At 41.1% G+C, this 17649-nt stretch overlaps 1 protein-coding gene across 2 annotated transcripts in view; it reads right to left on the bottom strand.

Annotated features, from left to right (window-relative positions):
• Positions 1-17649, bottom strand: part of LOC124407439 — a 109677-nt gene that overhangs the window by 5743 nt on the left and 86285 nt on the right. For both annotated transcript variants that reach the window (XM_046883559.1, XM_046883558.1), the window contains exon 4: positions 286-501. In XM_046883559.1, coding sequence (XP_046739515.1) covers positions 286-501 — 216 coding nt within the window. The remainder of the gene's footprint in view (positions 1-285; positions 502-17649) is intronic.

Below are 17649 nucleotides of genomic sequence, written 5' to 3' on the forward strand. Positions count from 1 at the left end.
ACTGCCGCGGATAACCGTTACCAATTCGATCTACAAGGTCGTCCGATGAAACCGACACCTGCAGACTCAAATCCGATTCTGAAATATGCAGTTGGGCGAGGGTTGTTGCGCCAACAGCTTCGCAACTTACGGTGCAAGTTTATCACGCCGCGATTAATCACGAATCGAGAAATACGTTGAGTGAGTAAGTTCAAGGAGGATCTACTTAGGATCTTTACCGATCAATGTAGTGATCGGGTGAAATCTTAATTTCAAAAATAACAAGCTTAAGGAATACATGCTCACCTTTATGTTCGATTTGTTCTTCCTGGAAAGGGACTTGAACCACCCTTTACTCTCGGCTTCTTGCGGCTGGTTTTCTCTCGTCAGAGTATTCTTCGTTTCACGAAAGGGTTCCTCTTCTCTCGTCAAGGTTCCCGTCGATTGGGAAAGCCTTGCAGGTCGTGGAGGACTAGGACTTCCGCTGGGGGTAGATAGACGTCTACGTCGACTGTAATCCTCCTGTAATAAAAGAGTTTATCCCGTCATGTTAGCTTCCTCAATTTTCGGTTCAATTAACGTAACATAGTATATTTATCTTTGGAAAGATCATAAGATAGAACATCACTCGAGAACCTGAGAACTTATTCAACTGTTACGTTTCAGTTCCTATAACCGAATCTAACTTTCCTCAAAGTAATTAAAAAAGTCAACAATGATTCGCAATTTTCATTTTTGTGCTCAACATTGAAATATAACAATGGAATTATGAACAGATTGGAATGAGGAGGGTATGAATCGTGTCCTGAAATTGACCAAAGCAGAAGATTAAATTATACTGTAGACTGCCTTGATGGTCAGTATCCTTGAATTATGAACGTTTATTTCAAATGGTTTCTTCAACTGTTTCGTGAATGGGATTTCATAAAGTGTGATAGTTTGACCATTCTTCTTTTCCAAACGATTACACCCTCGGCTTTGTTCGTTTAAAAATGTCTGTGGTATTTTCGTGCGAGGACTAACCATTCTTCAACTTCTAACTCGAGCCTTCTTTGATTGCCAGTCTAAAATTCCGCAATAAACGTAGAAGATCCTTGACTGCTTTGACTTGTTTGCGCCGCCGAAGATGTTTCGAATCAGGTGCAACGGGTGCGAAGAGCCCGGGTACTGAAAATTGCAGGTACCAATGGACCCGCTGTCGTGCCTGGAGGGCAGCGTCAGGACGCGTTAGTTGCATCGCAGCACAGCGCGAAGGAGTCGCGTAGCCCTCGGCACTACAACTCTTGGAGAGTTATTTCAGGGTCCGAGTGTTTCTGCAGTACCGTGGCAGTGCGGCGAAGGCCACGATTGTCTCCAGAAGCCCCATTAAGGTGGCCGACGGCGCGGTGACGAGGAGACAAATGGAAGGACGTGGGTATCTACGTACGGCGGGAACAGCGGAGCGAAAAGCATCGCCGTGGGTGGCACCGACCTCCCCCGAGGATTACTTCTTACTCCTCTTCCTCGTTAAAGTGTGCCGAGGGGCCCGGGCGAGTAATGACGGCTCGCCTCATTCCCTGAATGCACCTGCATTACCCGGTCCTGCCGCGGTAATAACTCCCTGCATTCGCGAGAAAGAAGACACTCCGTGTCACCCTCCTCCTTTCCCTCGGCTGCCCCTGTGCGAAAGGAAGGCAGAACGAGGGCTGGCAGGTAGTCGATGATGAGGGGAAAAACGGTATCGGAGTATATTTTTAGTCACATCGTGCGTGATGTAAACCATAGGGTGTTCCGTTTGGAGGCAAATTTTTTTTATTTCTTTTTTTTATATACCATGAAAAAAAATTCTTGCATAGAAATAGCTATTTATGTGGCATGCTCGTAAACCGCCTGTTTTTTTTGGCCAGGATAAAAATTTGAGGACGAGCTGAAGGCGAGCCGGAAGCGAGCCGGAAGCGAGTACTGAATTATCCGAGCCAAAAAACGGTTTACGGGCATGCCACGTACAATATTTTTTACGGTATGGACATTGAAAAGCAAAACGAAGAGTGAGGTTATGTCGCGATCTGTTCGACGAAGCTACTTTATTCGGCAGTTTGGGATGCGCACTTCGAACTGCGCATCAAAACTGCGGAATAAAGACTTCATTCCGCAACTTTGTTCGCTGCCGTATAAAGCGTCACTTTACGGAACGAAAACTGCCACAAAAAATGGACTTTTCAATGTCCATGCCGTAAAAACATGTTTTTTAATTCCTAATTTCAAATATCGCTTACGGAATTCGACGGCTTCATGTCGAAATAACGTGGGACACTGTCATATTTTTAAACTGTTACCTACCACTGAGCTGCATTCAATGATGCGAACTTGATTCTGAATGTATATCGTAGAGAATTTAATCCCTTACTATAGCGTCATTCGAACTTTTGTTGTAAAGTCAATAGTTTGGCAATTGAAACCGCTTAAAGATTAATTTTCACCGTAAAATTGACTTACAAGACGAGGCTTTATAATTTTTAAATCGTTTACACAAACAAATTTCTCTCACAATCAGTGGACAATTTTGTGTACAACTTAATTTTCATGGGAATGCTTTCAGCATTGAGTCTGTGTCATTAAATGCGGCTGCGTGGTAACAATTCGAAAAAAATTACATCTTCCCTATTACATTCAAATGGAAAAAGTATAGTACTGCTAGGGATAGGGTCTTTGTGACCGATCCTCGTGAGTTACATTCTTATTTTTAAGAGCAGTTGCCTAATTTAGCGATGCATACCGTCCGACCCACAATTTTAGTGATTCTTATTTGTCAAGATTACATGATACGATTTAATGAGCCGAAAATATTGATTCATTCAATTCGTTTTATTTTGGTTCGAAACAACTACGCACTTCTTAAATGCATTACACCACGTACTTCTAGATGAGTCAGCATACTTCCGCTCCTGCCGAGTTTAACCGCCTAATCAAGAATCAAACAGCGCAGCACGTACTGCGTTAAATTCTATAATTTTAACACCTAACTATGGAGAATCGTCACTCTTCTCGCCTTAAGCAGAAGAACCCAAGTCTTAATTTGTATATCAAGTATATATTTGTATATTAATATTAATTAATAACTTATAAAAAAAATATCTCGTACCAAACCATGTGAAGCCGAATAAAATTGACGGTCGTCGGTATATGTCTCTTCACTAAATCACAATATACTGTGTTGCTTCATTGTATACCGTACTATACAGTCTCATATCTCCCTTGAATCACCCTGTACGCACGGGATCGGCAGAGAGTTCGAACTTACCAACTATAAACTGTTAAATGACTCACAATGAAGAACCGATATCGCGAAGACTGCATCTGCATAGTACATGCACAGGCCAAGCAACAATATCCCAGGCTGTTCCCATAACGAGTATAAGACCAGGCCCAACCGTTCCCTCGGGGCATTGTGACCCACGCATCGCCCCGACTGCCCCCCCCCCCCCCCCCCCCATCAACGGGCCCCTTTCGGGACCAGAGTACGCGAGATCGATGGAGGGATGCAGGGGGGCTTCAGGGTTCGCCTTCCTCAGGGAATGCGTGCGGAGTTGCGCGTCTCACCTCCCCCGCATGGCGGTGCGTGGGCCGCCGGATTGGGCTAGGTCGGTAACGTAAGCGCAAGCCGCATATCGTACGTACGTATACACTATAAGTATGGATGCCTGACACATAACTCTGGAACATTAAACCATGGCTCGTAGCTCAGGCTGTGGTTACGCATAAATTTCGCCCCATATACTGTTTATTAACCCCATGCACCCAGTCTGGACCAGCTCTTGCAAGTTTCATTTCGGGAATAAGGGTCCCATTTTTTGGGTAATTTTCATGAGATTTGGCTGATGTTCGTAAGTGATGCTTTCCGCTCTTGATCTAGTTATTGATGTACGACCCGAGTTTGGCTCGGGATAATTGGATATAGGATACAAAATTGTGTATGTTCGTTATTGATAGAGAGTTGATTTGTTCGTGTAACTTCCTCTCGTTTATTTTTTATGTATTCGACTCGCCAATTCAGTCACGGAAATGGATTTTGAGCTTCTGTCACGTGACAGAGAATCTCGACCTGAGACCTTCACACCACTTGCAGAACGTTTTCAATCAATCCTAAGCCATTTGAAAATTGGTCGTATTTCCTTTTTCTTAGCTCCTTGATAAGATAACTCTAGCTTATACCTCTTATGGCGCTTTAGAGATGGTGCAGAAGCTTGTGTTGAAATTTTATGAAAATGTGTTGAATACCTTTTGACACCATCGATAACAAATAAACAAACCCTTAGTCTTAATAATAATAATAATGTAGAAGTGTAGATGTAGACGAGCGACTGACTCAATTCTGGCCACGACTATTAACCGTCAAACATGTAGCACTTTTGCTTCATCGTAGCAAGGTGAAGCAGTCATCAACCGGAGAATGGTTATGATACCAGTACAGAGTCATATCAGCACTGCAAGTCTAGTGCACGTCCTAGGTCAACAGTGACTGCAGAGTTCTTGTGGAGAGTAAGTGTTCATCACATTTTGAATGATGAGGTCGTCCTTGCAGATGAAAATACTGAGGTGGAAATTTTTTTCCGTAGAATTGGATGAGCTGCTTTGACGAAGACGTGCATTATACTGCAACCATGAACGGTTGATACGCTGGTGATGTTTCATTCGGCGTTAATTGCCTCGATTCTTCATCGACGGAAATTTGCTCGACACGAAGTCGCATTAAGGGTCCGCTGTCAGTTGCGGCAGTCACTGGACGGGCAGATGTTGGGCTCCAACGCCCGAGGCTTCCCTGAACGTCATCGGGGCAAGAAACGTAATAAGGTATAACAGCGAGCTCATTGCCGCTGGAAAAGGGCCACCCTGCCGGCAAAATTATAGTTGCAGCATCACGAAAAAGGTCGAAAATGATCAACATAAGTGAACAATGAAAGACCAAGACAGATTGTTTGAATCATATTGGAATCTGCGGTGTTCGGTATTCAATAGATATTGGCAAGTTGAATGACGATCACAGTTGGTACTATACCAGGATTCCGTGGCAATATACTATACATATTTTTATAAGGCAACTGTGGCGACGTACGCATTTCTGCGTAAGAGAGAACGTACCGCAAAGTGAGAAAAACGACAAATACTATGAAGAGAACCGTGGCTTCGATGCCATTTATCGATGGGATGTGTCAAGCACTTCATTTTTATCATTTTTTAGACATTGAGGTTGAAGATGTTTAAAAAATTCACCTCAACCGTGGACATGTGTTTTGTCCAATGGCAATACCTCGATCTCCTTGTTGGACGAAGTTATGTCCACGATGCTCCCGGCGGTCGACGCACTTTGCGCTCGACAGAACGTTATCCTGGAAATCCGTTGTTTAGAGGATGTCGTGCCTTAATGAGTGTCAGACCTGCACTACTCCTCGAGGTGTCAAGTGCTCCCTAGCACTCTGCCTCTAAGACAACAGGTCCAATTAAGTCAGTTTTATGCCTGAAGGTTTCCACGATTCCTGCTACTTCAAATGGAATTCACTCCAACTTCAGGTTGCAGTTAGGCAAATGGCTTGAGGTAGAAATTCCACTCAATCTCTGGTATTCGAGTTCCGCTGTTGCGTCTGTATCGACTCAGATAGCATTGTGTTCCCGAGTAAGAAACTGCAGTTACATGTTGTACTTGTATTCAAAGCACCCTGAGTAAAATAGTTTGAAGGATAAATAGCTAAGAGCAAAAATGAAGCAACGTACAAGAAACCGTAACTATTCCATCAGCCAGAACCGTGAACTATACTTATACTGAGTTTCTGGAAATCCGAGGTTGAATTTTGCATTAGTAAGAAATTTTACTGTCTGGTTGCGGTCAATCTCAATTGCCAGAGCACATGTTGGCACCTAATTTCAGAAAATCAAGGCTCAAAAAATCCAAAATTTTGTTTCCTGAGCATGATCTTTGCCATTGTTCGATGGCTACCTTCAACTGACAATGAATCTGTTGTGTATTAACACAATTTCTTCAATATAATTAGGCTTATTTTAATCTGTATACTTTTTTACGGTCGAGAGTTCATAACGCACAACAATTGGGTGGCGCAGGAGCCGATGCGTATCGTACGCGGACCAACTCACTTCTGATCCATTCGACTGATAACAGCTCGCTTTTAGTACCATCACACCACTAGCGCCATCTGTCGGTCCGTAATGGTTTGCCGAATAAAAAGATTGCCAAGCCTTTCCGAATCGCTACGTCAACTGTTTAAGATTATCTTAATCTAAAAAATTTGAATCACCTACATAACCTCTTGTTTAAGGTTACCAGCCTGCATGAAAAGACGATAAAGCCTGCGCGTGCGCAGTTGTACTCTAAATCTGCTAAGTTATACCATTTCCTCTGGGTTCAGTAAGCATAATTAGCCGGTGGTTGCAAGAATCGTCGTAAATCAAGTCAGGAAAATTCGTACGTCTGACACCCGCCTCGCTATCCACATACGTATCTCCTGGATCTCGGGTGCAGAAGAAGGAGAAGAAGAAGTAAAAGAAGTAGATGAAGTAGAAGAAAAAGAAGAAGAAGAAGAAAAAGTGGAAGAAGGAGAAGATGAAGAAGAGGAAGGAATATTCGTACGCAGAAGAAATGAAACGAGTCGCGATTCGCTATCGGGGTGGTTCGCTCGTGGGTAATAGAGCTACAGAACGGCGCTGCACGGTAGAAAGTATCCGCTCGGTCTTCGTTCAAGTCTCTGTGTATACCGACAGCTCTGGCTTCTTTAGTCCGAGCCCGACGATCCACATTGACCAGTTGGCTCTGAAGGGCCGCCGCTTAGATACGACGGTAGTTGCCACAGAGATGCATCTGTACCCCACCCTAGCCTTACCAGAGCTTGCTGTGGCTCGGTCGAACGGACCCAACCTAGAACAGAACGGAGCATTGCGCCGAGGAGAATGGTATCGGCAAATTGCAATCGCGACCGCCTTGTCGGCAACTCCCATTCCAGAGGTAACTAAAGTATCTGCCAACCTGGAAATCTTACGAATATCCGGGATTATTTAGGATTTAGAACCACCAGGAAACTTCATTCCCGGAACAAGATACGTTCTTTTGCGTCATCGACATTTCATTTCTTTCACTAAGCTAGTTGTGTTCGATTTATCAATTTCATTAGCAATGGCTAATCATGGTAGCCATATTATATTACTCTTCGATGACTTGTTATGCCTACAAACAGTGCTGAAAGTCTTGTGCATTATGTGCTTAAGGGTTTTGACCTACCCGTTTCGAGGACACCATAGTTTAGCCAATTAACTTGTTCTTCAATAGACTTCCATGCTCACGTTCGGTAACGGAAACATTGGTTATTGTGGGAAATTAATGGCATGATCATTTTCTGGTAAAATGATTCGGCTGTCTTCGGTTGGTTTTAGTTCGCGAGCGATTGGTCCGATTTCAACTGTTGAAACACCTTCTTCTTTGTGAAGAATAGAAACATTTCCGTAGTAGAAAATGTGTATCGACTTTGCCTTATAAATATTAAAATGTATAAACATATTGGATCAAGTTTCGATTTGTCTGCATCTCGCTAATTAGTCCATTGATCTTTCTGGTTTACATTTACAGGCTATCGTTCAAACTGCGAATACTATTATACAAATTCGTATTATTGAACTTGAATTATTTATGTACAGCCCAAAGTATTAGGAAGAATGTTGTCAGCCTAGTATTAGCTGATGTTTAAAATCAGCGATTAGACATGCTGTACACAGCATCAACGCTCTGAGTTGTTTAAATATTTAAATGGGGTTTAAGACTCAAGACGTGCAGCATTATTCCCGAAGGAAGTCTTCATTTTGGTATTTGGCTGACGTGAAACTATCCGGGAAGGATGAAATCCTCGTAGTCGTGGTTCTTGGAGTAATTTACGACCAACAGTAGATCACTTGTGAGAATGTGGCAGAGGGAACAGGTGCTATTGCGACGAAGCCCCCTGCACGGCGAAGAACGCTAGGCACAGGTTTCTTAATGGTAACTATTTGAAGAATCTCGCGAGATCTCGCGCTTGAACCTTGCTAACCCCTTATCTATCTCGTATAAGCAACTGCTCCGGCAGCTTGCATCGCAGGCTTGCCCCGCGTGTCGCCCCGCCTCGTCGTCAGGTAAGGGAATTGCTGTAACCTCCGCTTTCAGTTCGTTTCCACAGATATTACCCCGTCCGGACGATCTTTAACTCAGTCAGCGAGGCTGTGAGAAATGCACGATTAAACCGCGCGCGTTGCGACTGCTGCAGGATTTTACAACCTTTTTTTAAAGCTTCTTATACATACCCGGCTGCGCGATGTCGGTGTCGACTTTATAGTACAAGCTACCACGCAGAAAAAAAAGAAACAATAACAAAAAAAAAAAAAAAGATCCAGCTAAAAGACAGAGGATAAAACGGGGAAACGAAAAGTGAAAAGAAAATACTCGGAATTACAACCTGCAAGAATTTATTGTGGATTGAGCGCATGGAAACAGCGCTAATTGGGGTGAACGCAAACTCATATGAATACAATTTGCAATTTTAGATATGGCTGAAAAAAGGATAAGATTGAATTGGCTATTTAACATTTTTTTTTTTTAGACATTGATATAAAAATTGATGAATATAATCTACTTGTCATGATATAATCAGTGTTGAACTTTTTCGAATTCAGAAGCACATCGGGAGCTAGAAAAACCATGCTATTGAGAAAGGTATTAGTGTTTAATTCTAGTGTATCCTTACAGCATGGAACGAGTTAAACTGGCTCGTCAAGATCGGCGGTAAAAAGAGAAAATATCACTCGGATAAATGACGAACAAATTTATTGCCTCGGTTTTTGTAAACACCGGGTAATCAAAAGAATCTCAAGTCACTGGCTATTCCCTTCGTTCCCGAATCACGCTAACAGTAAAAAGTTAAGGTTATACTTGAAAATGACTCGTTAACACAATCTCGACCGATCATCGCTTCATTAGCTCAGCGAAATTTTTACGGCCTTGAAATAAAAGGTAACACGATTCTTTTCCATCTCGTTTACAACGTTGGCCATTATTATTTTATTGCTCTTTTACATCGATTCGCCGAGTCTGTAAATCCGCTGTTTATACGTCTAACGTAAACAAGGTCGCGTAATCTTGGATACGCTTTGCTCGCTATAAAAAAATCATTATTGTGGAATTGGTTATTTTCATTGGAAATGGGATACCAAAGATAGATAATTGTTTTGCCACGATCTCAATCGCTCCCGTGGCTCGCTCGACTGACCGTGACTTTAATCTTGTTCATAAAATCTTCAGCTATAAGGGCGTGCCTGGAAAATTGCTATACAATTGTCACAATTCGTACAATTCATACGATTGATAGAGCTCGAAGTTTACCCACCCTGGCTTCACATATCCGTTTATCGCAATAAGTATATATATTATGCTTATGTAGATTATAGAGCAAAATCGATAGTCATAAGTAATGGCTGGTTGTCTTCCGTCGATCTGAGTAATTTCCTAGAGAAAACATTATTTTGCAGATTCGGTCACGTTATTGTTTTGTAAAGAATTTCAAACCTGCAGAACCTCTGACAGAAAAATAAGTAGTTATGAAAACAGAGTTAATGATCGTTGCCCAAGTTACCATTTCAATCCGACGAAACAGGCTTTTTTCAAAGAGTTTGTAAACGAAAACAACTGTAAACAAAGCAACAGACACCAAAAGACTTTACACGAACTGAATAGTATTTGCTAGGAATTGTAGTCAGTTCAATTTTCACCTTATAACTATATTAATCAACTACTGTTACCATGGTACTACTAACTAACTACTACTTGATACCTACTACGTACTATACTGCTATTAACTACTATAGTTATCGATAAATAGAAATCAGTTACAAGCAGCTTGGATTATTATCAGAATAAATTCTGTTCGCAATTCCAACCTATTTGAACCAGTTTTGTCTCATGTTTTACCCAAATTATACTGAACCATCGGTGGATGGGTGTATTCTACAAGTTTTCAACAGCAGCCAACCACCGTTGGATGCAGATTATTCTTAAGGTTCCTCGACAGCTAACTAAAGCCCGTTTACCAAGTCATTGAGAGAGCCAAGCAGCGGCAAAAGAGAGGGACGTGAATCTCCGATGAATTTCTAGGCACGATCAGGCGTCGGAGCGGGTGAGAATCGAGATGTAATTGTTACCAACCGCTAGTTAGAGCCCCGAGATATCTTCGCGTGAGTTATAGAGGCGCCTTGGTAATAGATGTGGCCGTCAGTTCCCTGGCGAGCTTCCTCAGCAATCACGAGATACTGCCGGCGTCGTTTATTTGTTCAACTCCAGGGCCGACCGTGGGCAGTGACGGGACGTTTGTTCGGGTGAAGATTTTTCAAACCGAGCGACAATACAAGCGTCGAAAACGATCTTTGCCTGTCATCCTGTCATGGTTGATAACTTTCAACGGAGAAGGTCGCACGGTACAAACGCGATTCACTCCTCCGCAAGCTCCGTCTCTGCAATTCCAAACATCTACCTACACCTTATATCTATCGAGGACAATATACAATGCAGCCTTTTCTACATTGTATTCAAATACGATTTATGCTAATTCGTATAAATTCTTACACCTGTGATCGTTTTAGTCTTCACTAAATTCAGCCTGCCCGCCTTAACCATTAACGGCCTTATAAATATGGACCCATTTTTTACACGATTCATATCTCCACGTGCAGGATCAACTCATAAAAGTCAACGGTAGTTTTAAATAATAATTCTACGAACTATCGGTGTACCATAACTGATTCTATCATACAGTTTGCTGTTCGCATTGGTCGAATTGTTTGTACCGTTGAAAATCATCAAATTTCGACTTGCTACCCAAAGTTATGAGGCTCTGTGGCCAACATTTGTGGTCGACTTTGTAAAAATTCCGTGTTCACCAATTTTAAAGTTGTTCTCTTTAATAAAGTAATTAACTCACAACTATAAAGTCCAACTTTGAGCAAGTTTCGAAAAGAAGTTTTATTACTTGGAATACATAATTTTTAACACAATTGTTTACGGAAATAAGACCATCTATGTACCATTTGTGGCCATAACCTCCGATCACACAAATGAATGTATCCAGAACTGGATGCAACTTGTTGAATCACAATCTAATTCTCATCATATTGCGATTCCAAAACTTTCAAACTATCCAAATTTTCACACTTTAAAGATATGCTGTAAAGAAAAAAAGCGAGAAATTTGCATAGTTGACATGTTAGGTCGATGACACATAAGCAATTTAAAAAAATTATTGTCATATTCTTTGGCGTTGATGCTTCGACTATGGAAACAATTTTTTCTTTCCCCACTGCGATAGACTTTCGATAACCATGATCTATAAAGAAGAAGTGACCAACTGAAGTTAAATTCCGTTAATGTAGACGTATTTATACAATTTTGTATTATCAACACGTGTTGCAGGAATTTTTTCGGAATAGTATTTAAAAAGTCAAGTCAGTGGCCACATGATGAAATATAATCGGGTTATCATAATTATCGTGGATTTCACAATCCTCGAGTTAGATAATCTCGAAAAAGACAGGCAGAAATGACGAGGTTCATCGATCCCGAGTTAATCGTTGGCTCAACAATCCGAGAGATTAACAGGGCGATCTGAATGCCGATTTTTTATCGTTTGAAACCGGTGGAGGAGTTGTCTGCCGGTCATCCATTACGCGTTCCCACTCTAGCGTAAAGAGGCAATCGGAATGAACGACCTGCAGGTTCCATCAGCAAACAGTTTATACCTACATCGAATTCACTCACACCGAGAAGACATGATTCTCTCGAGGAAATGCGGTTGTTGTTAAATCGAGCCGTACAGATATATTTATCGTCAGCGGAAGTGGTGAAATTTTTCCACCTGAAAGTGAAGAACAGACGGATCGAGACACACGGATCAGTGTCTTTTGAAAAACTGGATAAGTACACACGCTCTCTGGAAGGTCCGGGGAAAAAGAGTCCCCAAGCGACGCAATGGTCTCGGTGTTCGTTTTTAGTCTCGCTTTTCTTACTCTAGAAATGGAGAGTCGGTGCCTGGATGGAAGCTGCGGTCAGCACAGATCCTTTTTTTCGACATTTGGTCGCTGGTCGATGACGATCTCTGAGTTGGTCCGCTGCTCATTCTCTCGATCGAAACTTATCGCTGTAAGTATCGTCGTGCCTTGTGTAGCTCGACAAGGACGTTTTTTACGTTGAAACTTGCCCGATGGTTTTCTTAATCTTCAATCCATTTCGTTGCGTTGCATAATTCAAGCATGCGTAAATACGCGTGCGGCAATTGACTTGTCGAAAAGAAGGTAACGATACACCCCTGCGTTCAAGTAGTGGCGAAATCCGGAGCGATATGCCTCCAAAGTGCGACGGGAGGATGAAATCCTCTTATTATCATCCACGTTCTTCTGCTCCGGTACAATGGCCAAGATCCCAGAGTCCGATCCACGCCGGAACAGTATCGTACTGTTATTTGTTCCCTGCAATACGACCACGCCGGAGATCAAAGAGCCCTGCGTGTCTGCGATATGCCCGTCCCGGCATAATATCTTGTTCACTATTATTGTACCCGGGTTCTTCCAGATGGATTATTCTATTACGAAGATAGTCAAATGCGGGAACGGACTATGCATGCGGAATTCTACGTGATTTCGCGTGCAATAGGACGACCACTGTTCCAAATTTTGATGTAACTTTAGTGTGTGGTGGAATTTTTGTTGGCCAGTATTTTTTGTTTGTTGCTCAATATCACTCACCGTTTCATAGAACTAGAAGCCGTTGAACAACGACTTTTCAAAATCTGAACACAAAATGAAAAACACTACACAGGAAATTCCAAGTGAAAAGACAAAAATTTTAAGACCTTACAGAAAGTTGTATCTACAATTATTTGTTCGTTTAAATTCAATTTATTGTTCTACAGATCTGATCGCGCTTCGAAAGATCTCTTATTTTCAGAAAAAATTATAGGAATGTTTGCAGACATTTTGAAACACTAAGGAGGTTTCTTCATTTCTCAGTATCCTTGAAATACTTTCTGAAATCTTTGAAATTGTCGCCAAAAATTTGGTCGTAACGGTAACGAATAATTCATAACTTTGAAGCTAATAATGACACCGCTTTCTGCAAGTCTAAAAGTTTTCATAATTTTGCGTGATATTTTTAGCAATTTTCTCCGAGTTTCAAAAATGGCCTGAAAATTCGCAGTGTCACCAAAATTGAGAACAAAATTGGAAATAATGACCGTCCAACGCGAGGTGAAACCGCGTAGAATTCCCCACCACGGTTTTTACTAAATCTTCAGAAAGACTACACATCTAATTTTGATTTGTTGAGCGGAAGTCCCGTTTTCCACTCTCAAACCGACCATCGGATGACAGCTTACGTCGAGCAACGCATTTTCGTAATTACTCGTATGCCAGGCCGTGCGCAACGACGCATCAGGCATGGATTAATTAATCACACAGACGTCAGCGGAATATTCTTGAGATTGAATAGACCGGCATTTGATGCTGAGCAAAAGCAGATCTGCAAGTATACGGGGTGTCCTCGAATTAACCTGCATGTGTATTTCAACCGTTGCAGGATACAATAATTCGTATAAATATAAAATTTCTCGGGGCTTTACAAACAAACCGAAATTCAAATGTAACACCAACAATAAAGTCTCCACTTGTTACACGCCAAGATTCTTGTTGCTCTCAAATCATTTCATGACTATAAAATTGTCGCTGGGACCCGTACCTACACAAGCCGTTACTTCACCAATATCATTTCTTCAATCTCACTCTCGTCCTTCAATCGTGGTCCAGAATCAACAGGAATTAGGAGGCTCATGATTTTTGCACGATAGAAGTTGATCTGATGGATATGGAAAATAACTGTTCACGTTCTTGGGTTGTGACCCTTCTAGGGCTGAATAAGCATCGCGCAACGGTAGACGAAATGCTACAGTGCGAATAGAATTATGGAAGTCACGGACGATGGGCTCTGAATTGGCCGGTGAATGATGGCTAGGGATCTTGACTGCGGTTGCATAACCCTTGGCTTAAATTAGGTGTTTGCGCGCAGCTCTATCTCCGTACAAGTCTTCGCCTAACCGAGCTGTGAGAATGGATTAAACTTTCGAGGAAGTTTCGCCTGTTTAGCCTGGCATGTTTTTCTTTACATTTAACTTGCCGAGGGATTTTGATTGATATTCAACGCTTGTAGTCAGCCGCTGCAGATTCTTTTTTGGAGTGCCAAGTTAATGCGTGCTAAGAATAATGTGAACACCTTCGCGATATTACTTCACAGATGGATAGATCAGGAGGCTTCAGTGCGTCTCTAAAGACGTGACGATTATTCAACTTCTTCTAGATCTTGGAAGGAAACCGTGAAACTTATCAGGCTGAGTGCGCGACTGCGCATGCTCAAAACGAATGAACTCTATTAGTCGGCAACCTTGTACCGCGGTAATATTTTCCCATGCAAGGCAGGGCAGCCAACTTACTCGAGCCGGAGGATGAGAAGTCGAACTTTTCCGCGTCAGACATAGCAAATTGAAATTATGTTGTTGCGATGACTCGTAGCAGTCGGCAGTCATCAGCCACTCAACAATAAAAGTCTGCCAAGTCTTCCTGAATCACTACATCAACTATTTGAGTTGGTGCTTGACACAGAATTTTTCATTATACCGTAACGTCTGCAATTGCGTTGAGATCAATGGGTCCATAGTGTGTCATAGTGGGACTCTGGGTCAAAGAAATTATTTGAGGCATTTTCCCCGCATATTGGTGGAAATCGGTTGATTCTGGAAATTTTTAAATTTCGCGAAAGATACATATATACATATATATATACATTAGGCCACCGAAAAAAAACCGAATATTTTTTTTTTTTGAGTCTCGTGTGACAAAATGTTAGTTTTTGATTACTTAAGAACCCACTCCAAAGAACAGCTCAAAAAAAAGAAATTTCAAGAGGTCCCTCCAAATTTTAAAAAATGTCAAAAATCGTCGAAAATTAAATTAAGAAAATTATATTTTCAGTATTTTGTTTGATTTTTAATTCATGTCGTGGTGTATTGTTATCTATTCTTTCTTACTAACTTGAAGAAAAAAAATTTATGAAATTTTAATATGAATATTAAAAGGTCGCTCGAAAAGATCTAAAGAAATGCACCAAAAAATTGAAAAAAAATTATGAGTGACCTTTCAAAATTCAAATTTTGAACTGAAACTTTCGGAAACTTATTTTTTTTTTTGTCTATAAAATTATATCGTAACGAGAAAAAGAATTTAAAAAAAAAATCGATTTTTGACGATTTCTGACGTTTTAAAAAATGTGGAGCGACCTCTTAAAATTTTTTTTTTTTAACTGTCCTTTGGAGTGGGCTCTTAAAACATCAAAAACTAACATTTTATCACACGAGACACAAAAAAATAATAGTCGGTTTTTTTGCGCCAGCCTAATATACATACATGTATATTTACCAATGCATCATTGCAATCCGACGAGACTTGAATTACAAGACTCATTTGCAAAGTTTTATTTAACTCGCGGCAGTCTCATGTATTTCAGGAAATTGGCATAATAGTTCGACGATATGAAAAGGGGATTCTTCAAGGTTTTAACTTCGGTTAAAAAATATCGAAGTACCAGAATTTCCGATACTTAGGCACAGTTTTGCTTTGTCTGGGAGCTAGACACACCCAGAGTGCATCCTTAATTTGAGGGGGAAATTATTTTTAAACGGTTTCGAACTTTCACCATTCTCTGGCAGACAGAGGCAAACATTGTTTTACGGTCACTCGGTACTTCAGGGTTTTACGAGCGTTCCGGAGCTATTTCGCAGGCAAATTGTTTGCTATACGCTTATGTACACGCGGGGATGAAACCCACATTATACTTATTTATTTTCTTTTTTCATTTAGCTACTTGGCGAGTGGCCGTGTAATTGCCCCACAATATACACGGCTTTTATAATGCAACTCCCAAGTATAACCAGTCACGGAAGCTGTGTCACATTAGCAATGTACAACCAGCTGGTGCAGCGCGTAGGTGAAAGTCGACGAAGCAGTGTCGATCGCAAGTGAAAATGCAACAGCCAACTCTGCAGCGCGTCTTTAGCGGGAAAAGTAAATTACCTACAAGTATCATACATCATGGCATAATTGATAAAAACTAGTACTTCGTCTTGACCGGAGACTTTGAAACTTCGAAGTCTCAAAAATTTCCGTCTCACAATTAATTTCTCAATTCTCAAACTAATTTATTTTCGACTTGTTATTTTCTTTTTATCGAGTTTAGTCCGGCTGCCACCTGAACCAAAAATTTGGTATGGATACTCTGTGCCATTAATGTTGATGACTGCCTAGTGCACACCGGTATCATGGTGGAAACGTTTTTTTCTCTTTATTGTTAGTTGCCGTACATTTTCGCACGGAAAGACTGCGGGGATCCTCGTACAAACGTAATACGTGAGTGTAACGATCCGTGAATAATCCATGTGACTAGAAAGTTGAAAAATTCACATAAGCCGCTTTGTTAAACGGCTCATTATACCCAGAGCATCATCATCTCGTACCACCGTTGCATCAATTAGAACAAAATGCGTAACGACTTACGTGCATAATCTGCAATTACATTATGCAATTTGTACGCCGAAGGAACACGTGTTTGTTTCTCTCAATTTCTTTGTTTTGCCTTCGAGGTACCAATAACTCGTTTGTCAGACGTCGATAACGTGGCGCGTGTCCACGAGACCATTTGGAAAAAAAATGGGCCACAAAAAATTATGTATAGCATCCTGTCTGAAAATCATTTTTTTAATTATATTGGGGACAGTTAATGCGAAAATATCAAATTTCAGAAGACAATCCGTCTCACACGTTAGAGGCATTTTGAAAATATAAAATTTAACCAACCTGTTCCATAGCGTCCCGTCTGAAAACAGTTAGACATGATAAAATAAGATGCCTAGATGTAGAAAAAATTGTTATCAGTCAAATTGAGTATAGCACTTGATGTTGAAAACGTCTGAGAATAGTATTTTTGTAATTTTGGCAGCCACATGAAAGGTTCAGAAAATAATTGAACCGGGATGATATGGATCATGGTTTTGGTCATGGGCTCTCGTATTATGATGTCCACTTCCGAATTGTGTGCCTTATCGTTATTTACTTTTCGTTTCTCTGTTGACAAGTTTCCAATTATATTAGATCCTCACATTTTCAGGTCCAGGAAATCATCTCCGACTATTTTCTATGAACTTCTGGATGTGTAATCAATTTTGTGTTCAGCAATATTAGTTATTTTCCATATTGGTCAGGCATTGGCAAAGTAAAATCATAAGTAAGATCATAAAAAGTAAAATTTGTACATTCTGTTGTAAAACTCTGTGACTGTGATAGATCACGTCTCCTATGCGAATCATTTCACACCCTTTGTCTACCACCGCGGCCATGAGAGATAACTATAAGGTTTATAAAATAATAAGAAATCATCCAGTTGTACGTCTGTATAGGTTTTATTTTTGGACACAGGACTGCGTCGATGAACCATGGCACGCACCGTATGCACCCAAACATACACACGGAACGAATGCACACGGTGTGCATGCCTGTGTACGAACGAGTCGTTATACAGAG

This window comes from Diprion similis, chromosome 6 (genome assembly GCF_021155765.1).
Source record: "Diprion similis isolate iyDipSimi1 chromosome 6, iyDipSimi1.1, whole genome shotgun sequence".
NCBI classification, from domain to species: Eukaryota; Metazoa; Arthropoda; class Insecta; order Hymenoptera; family Diprionidae; genus Diprion; species Diprion similis.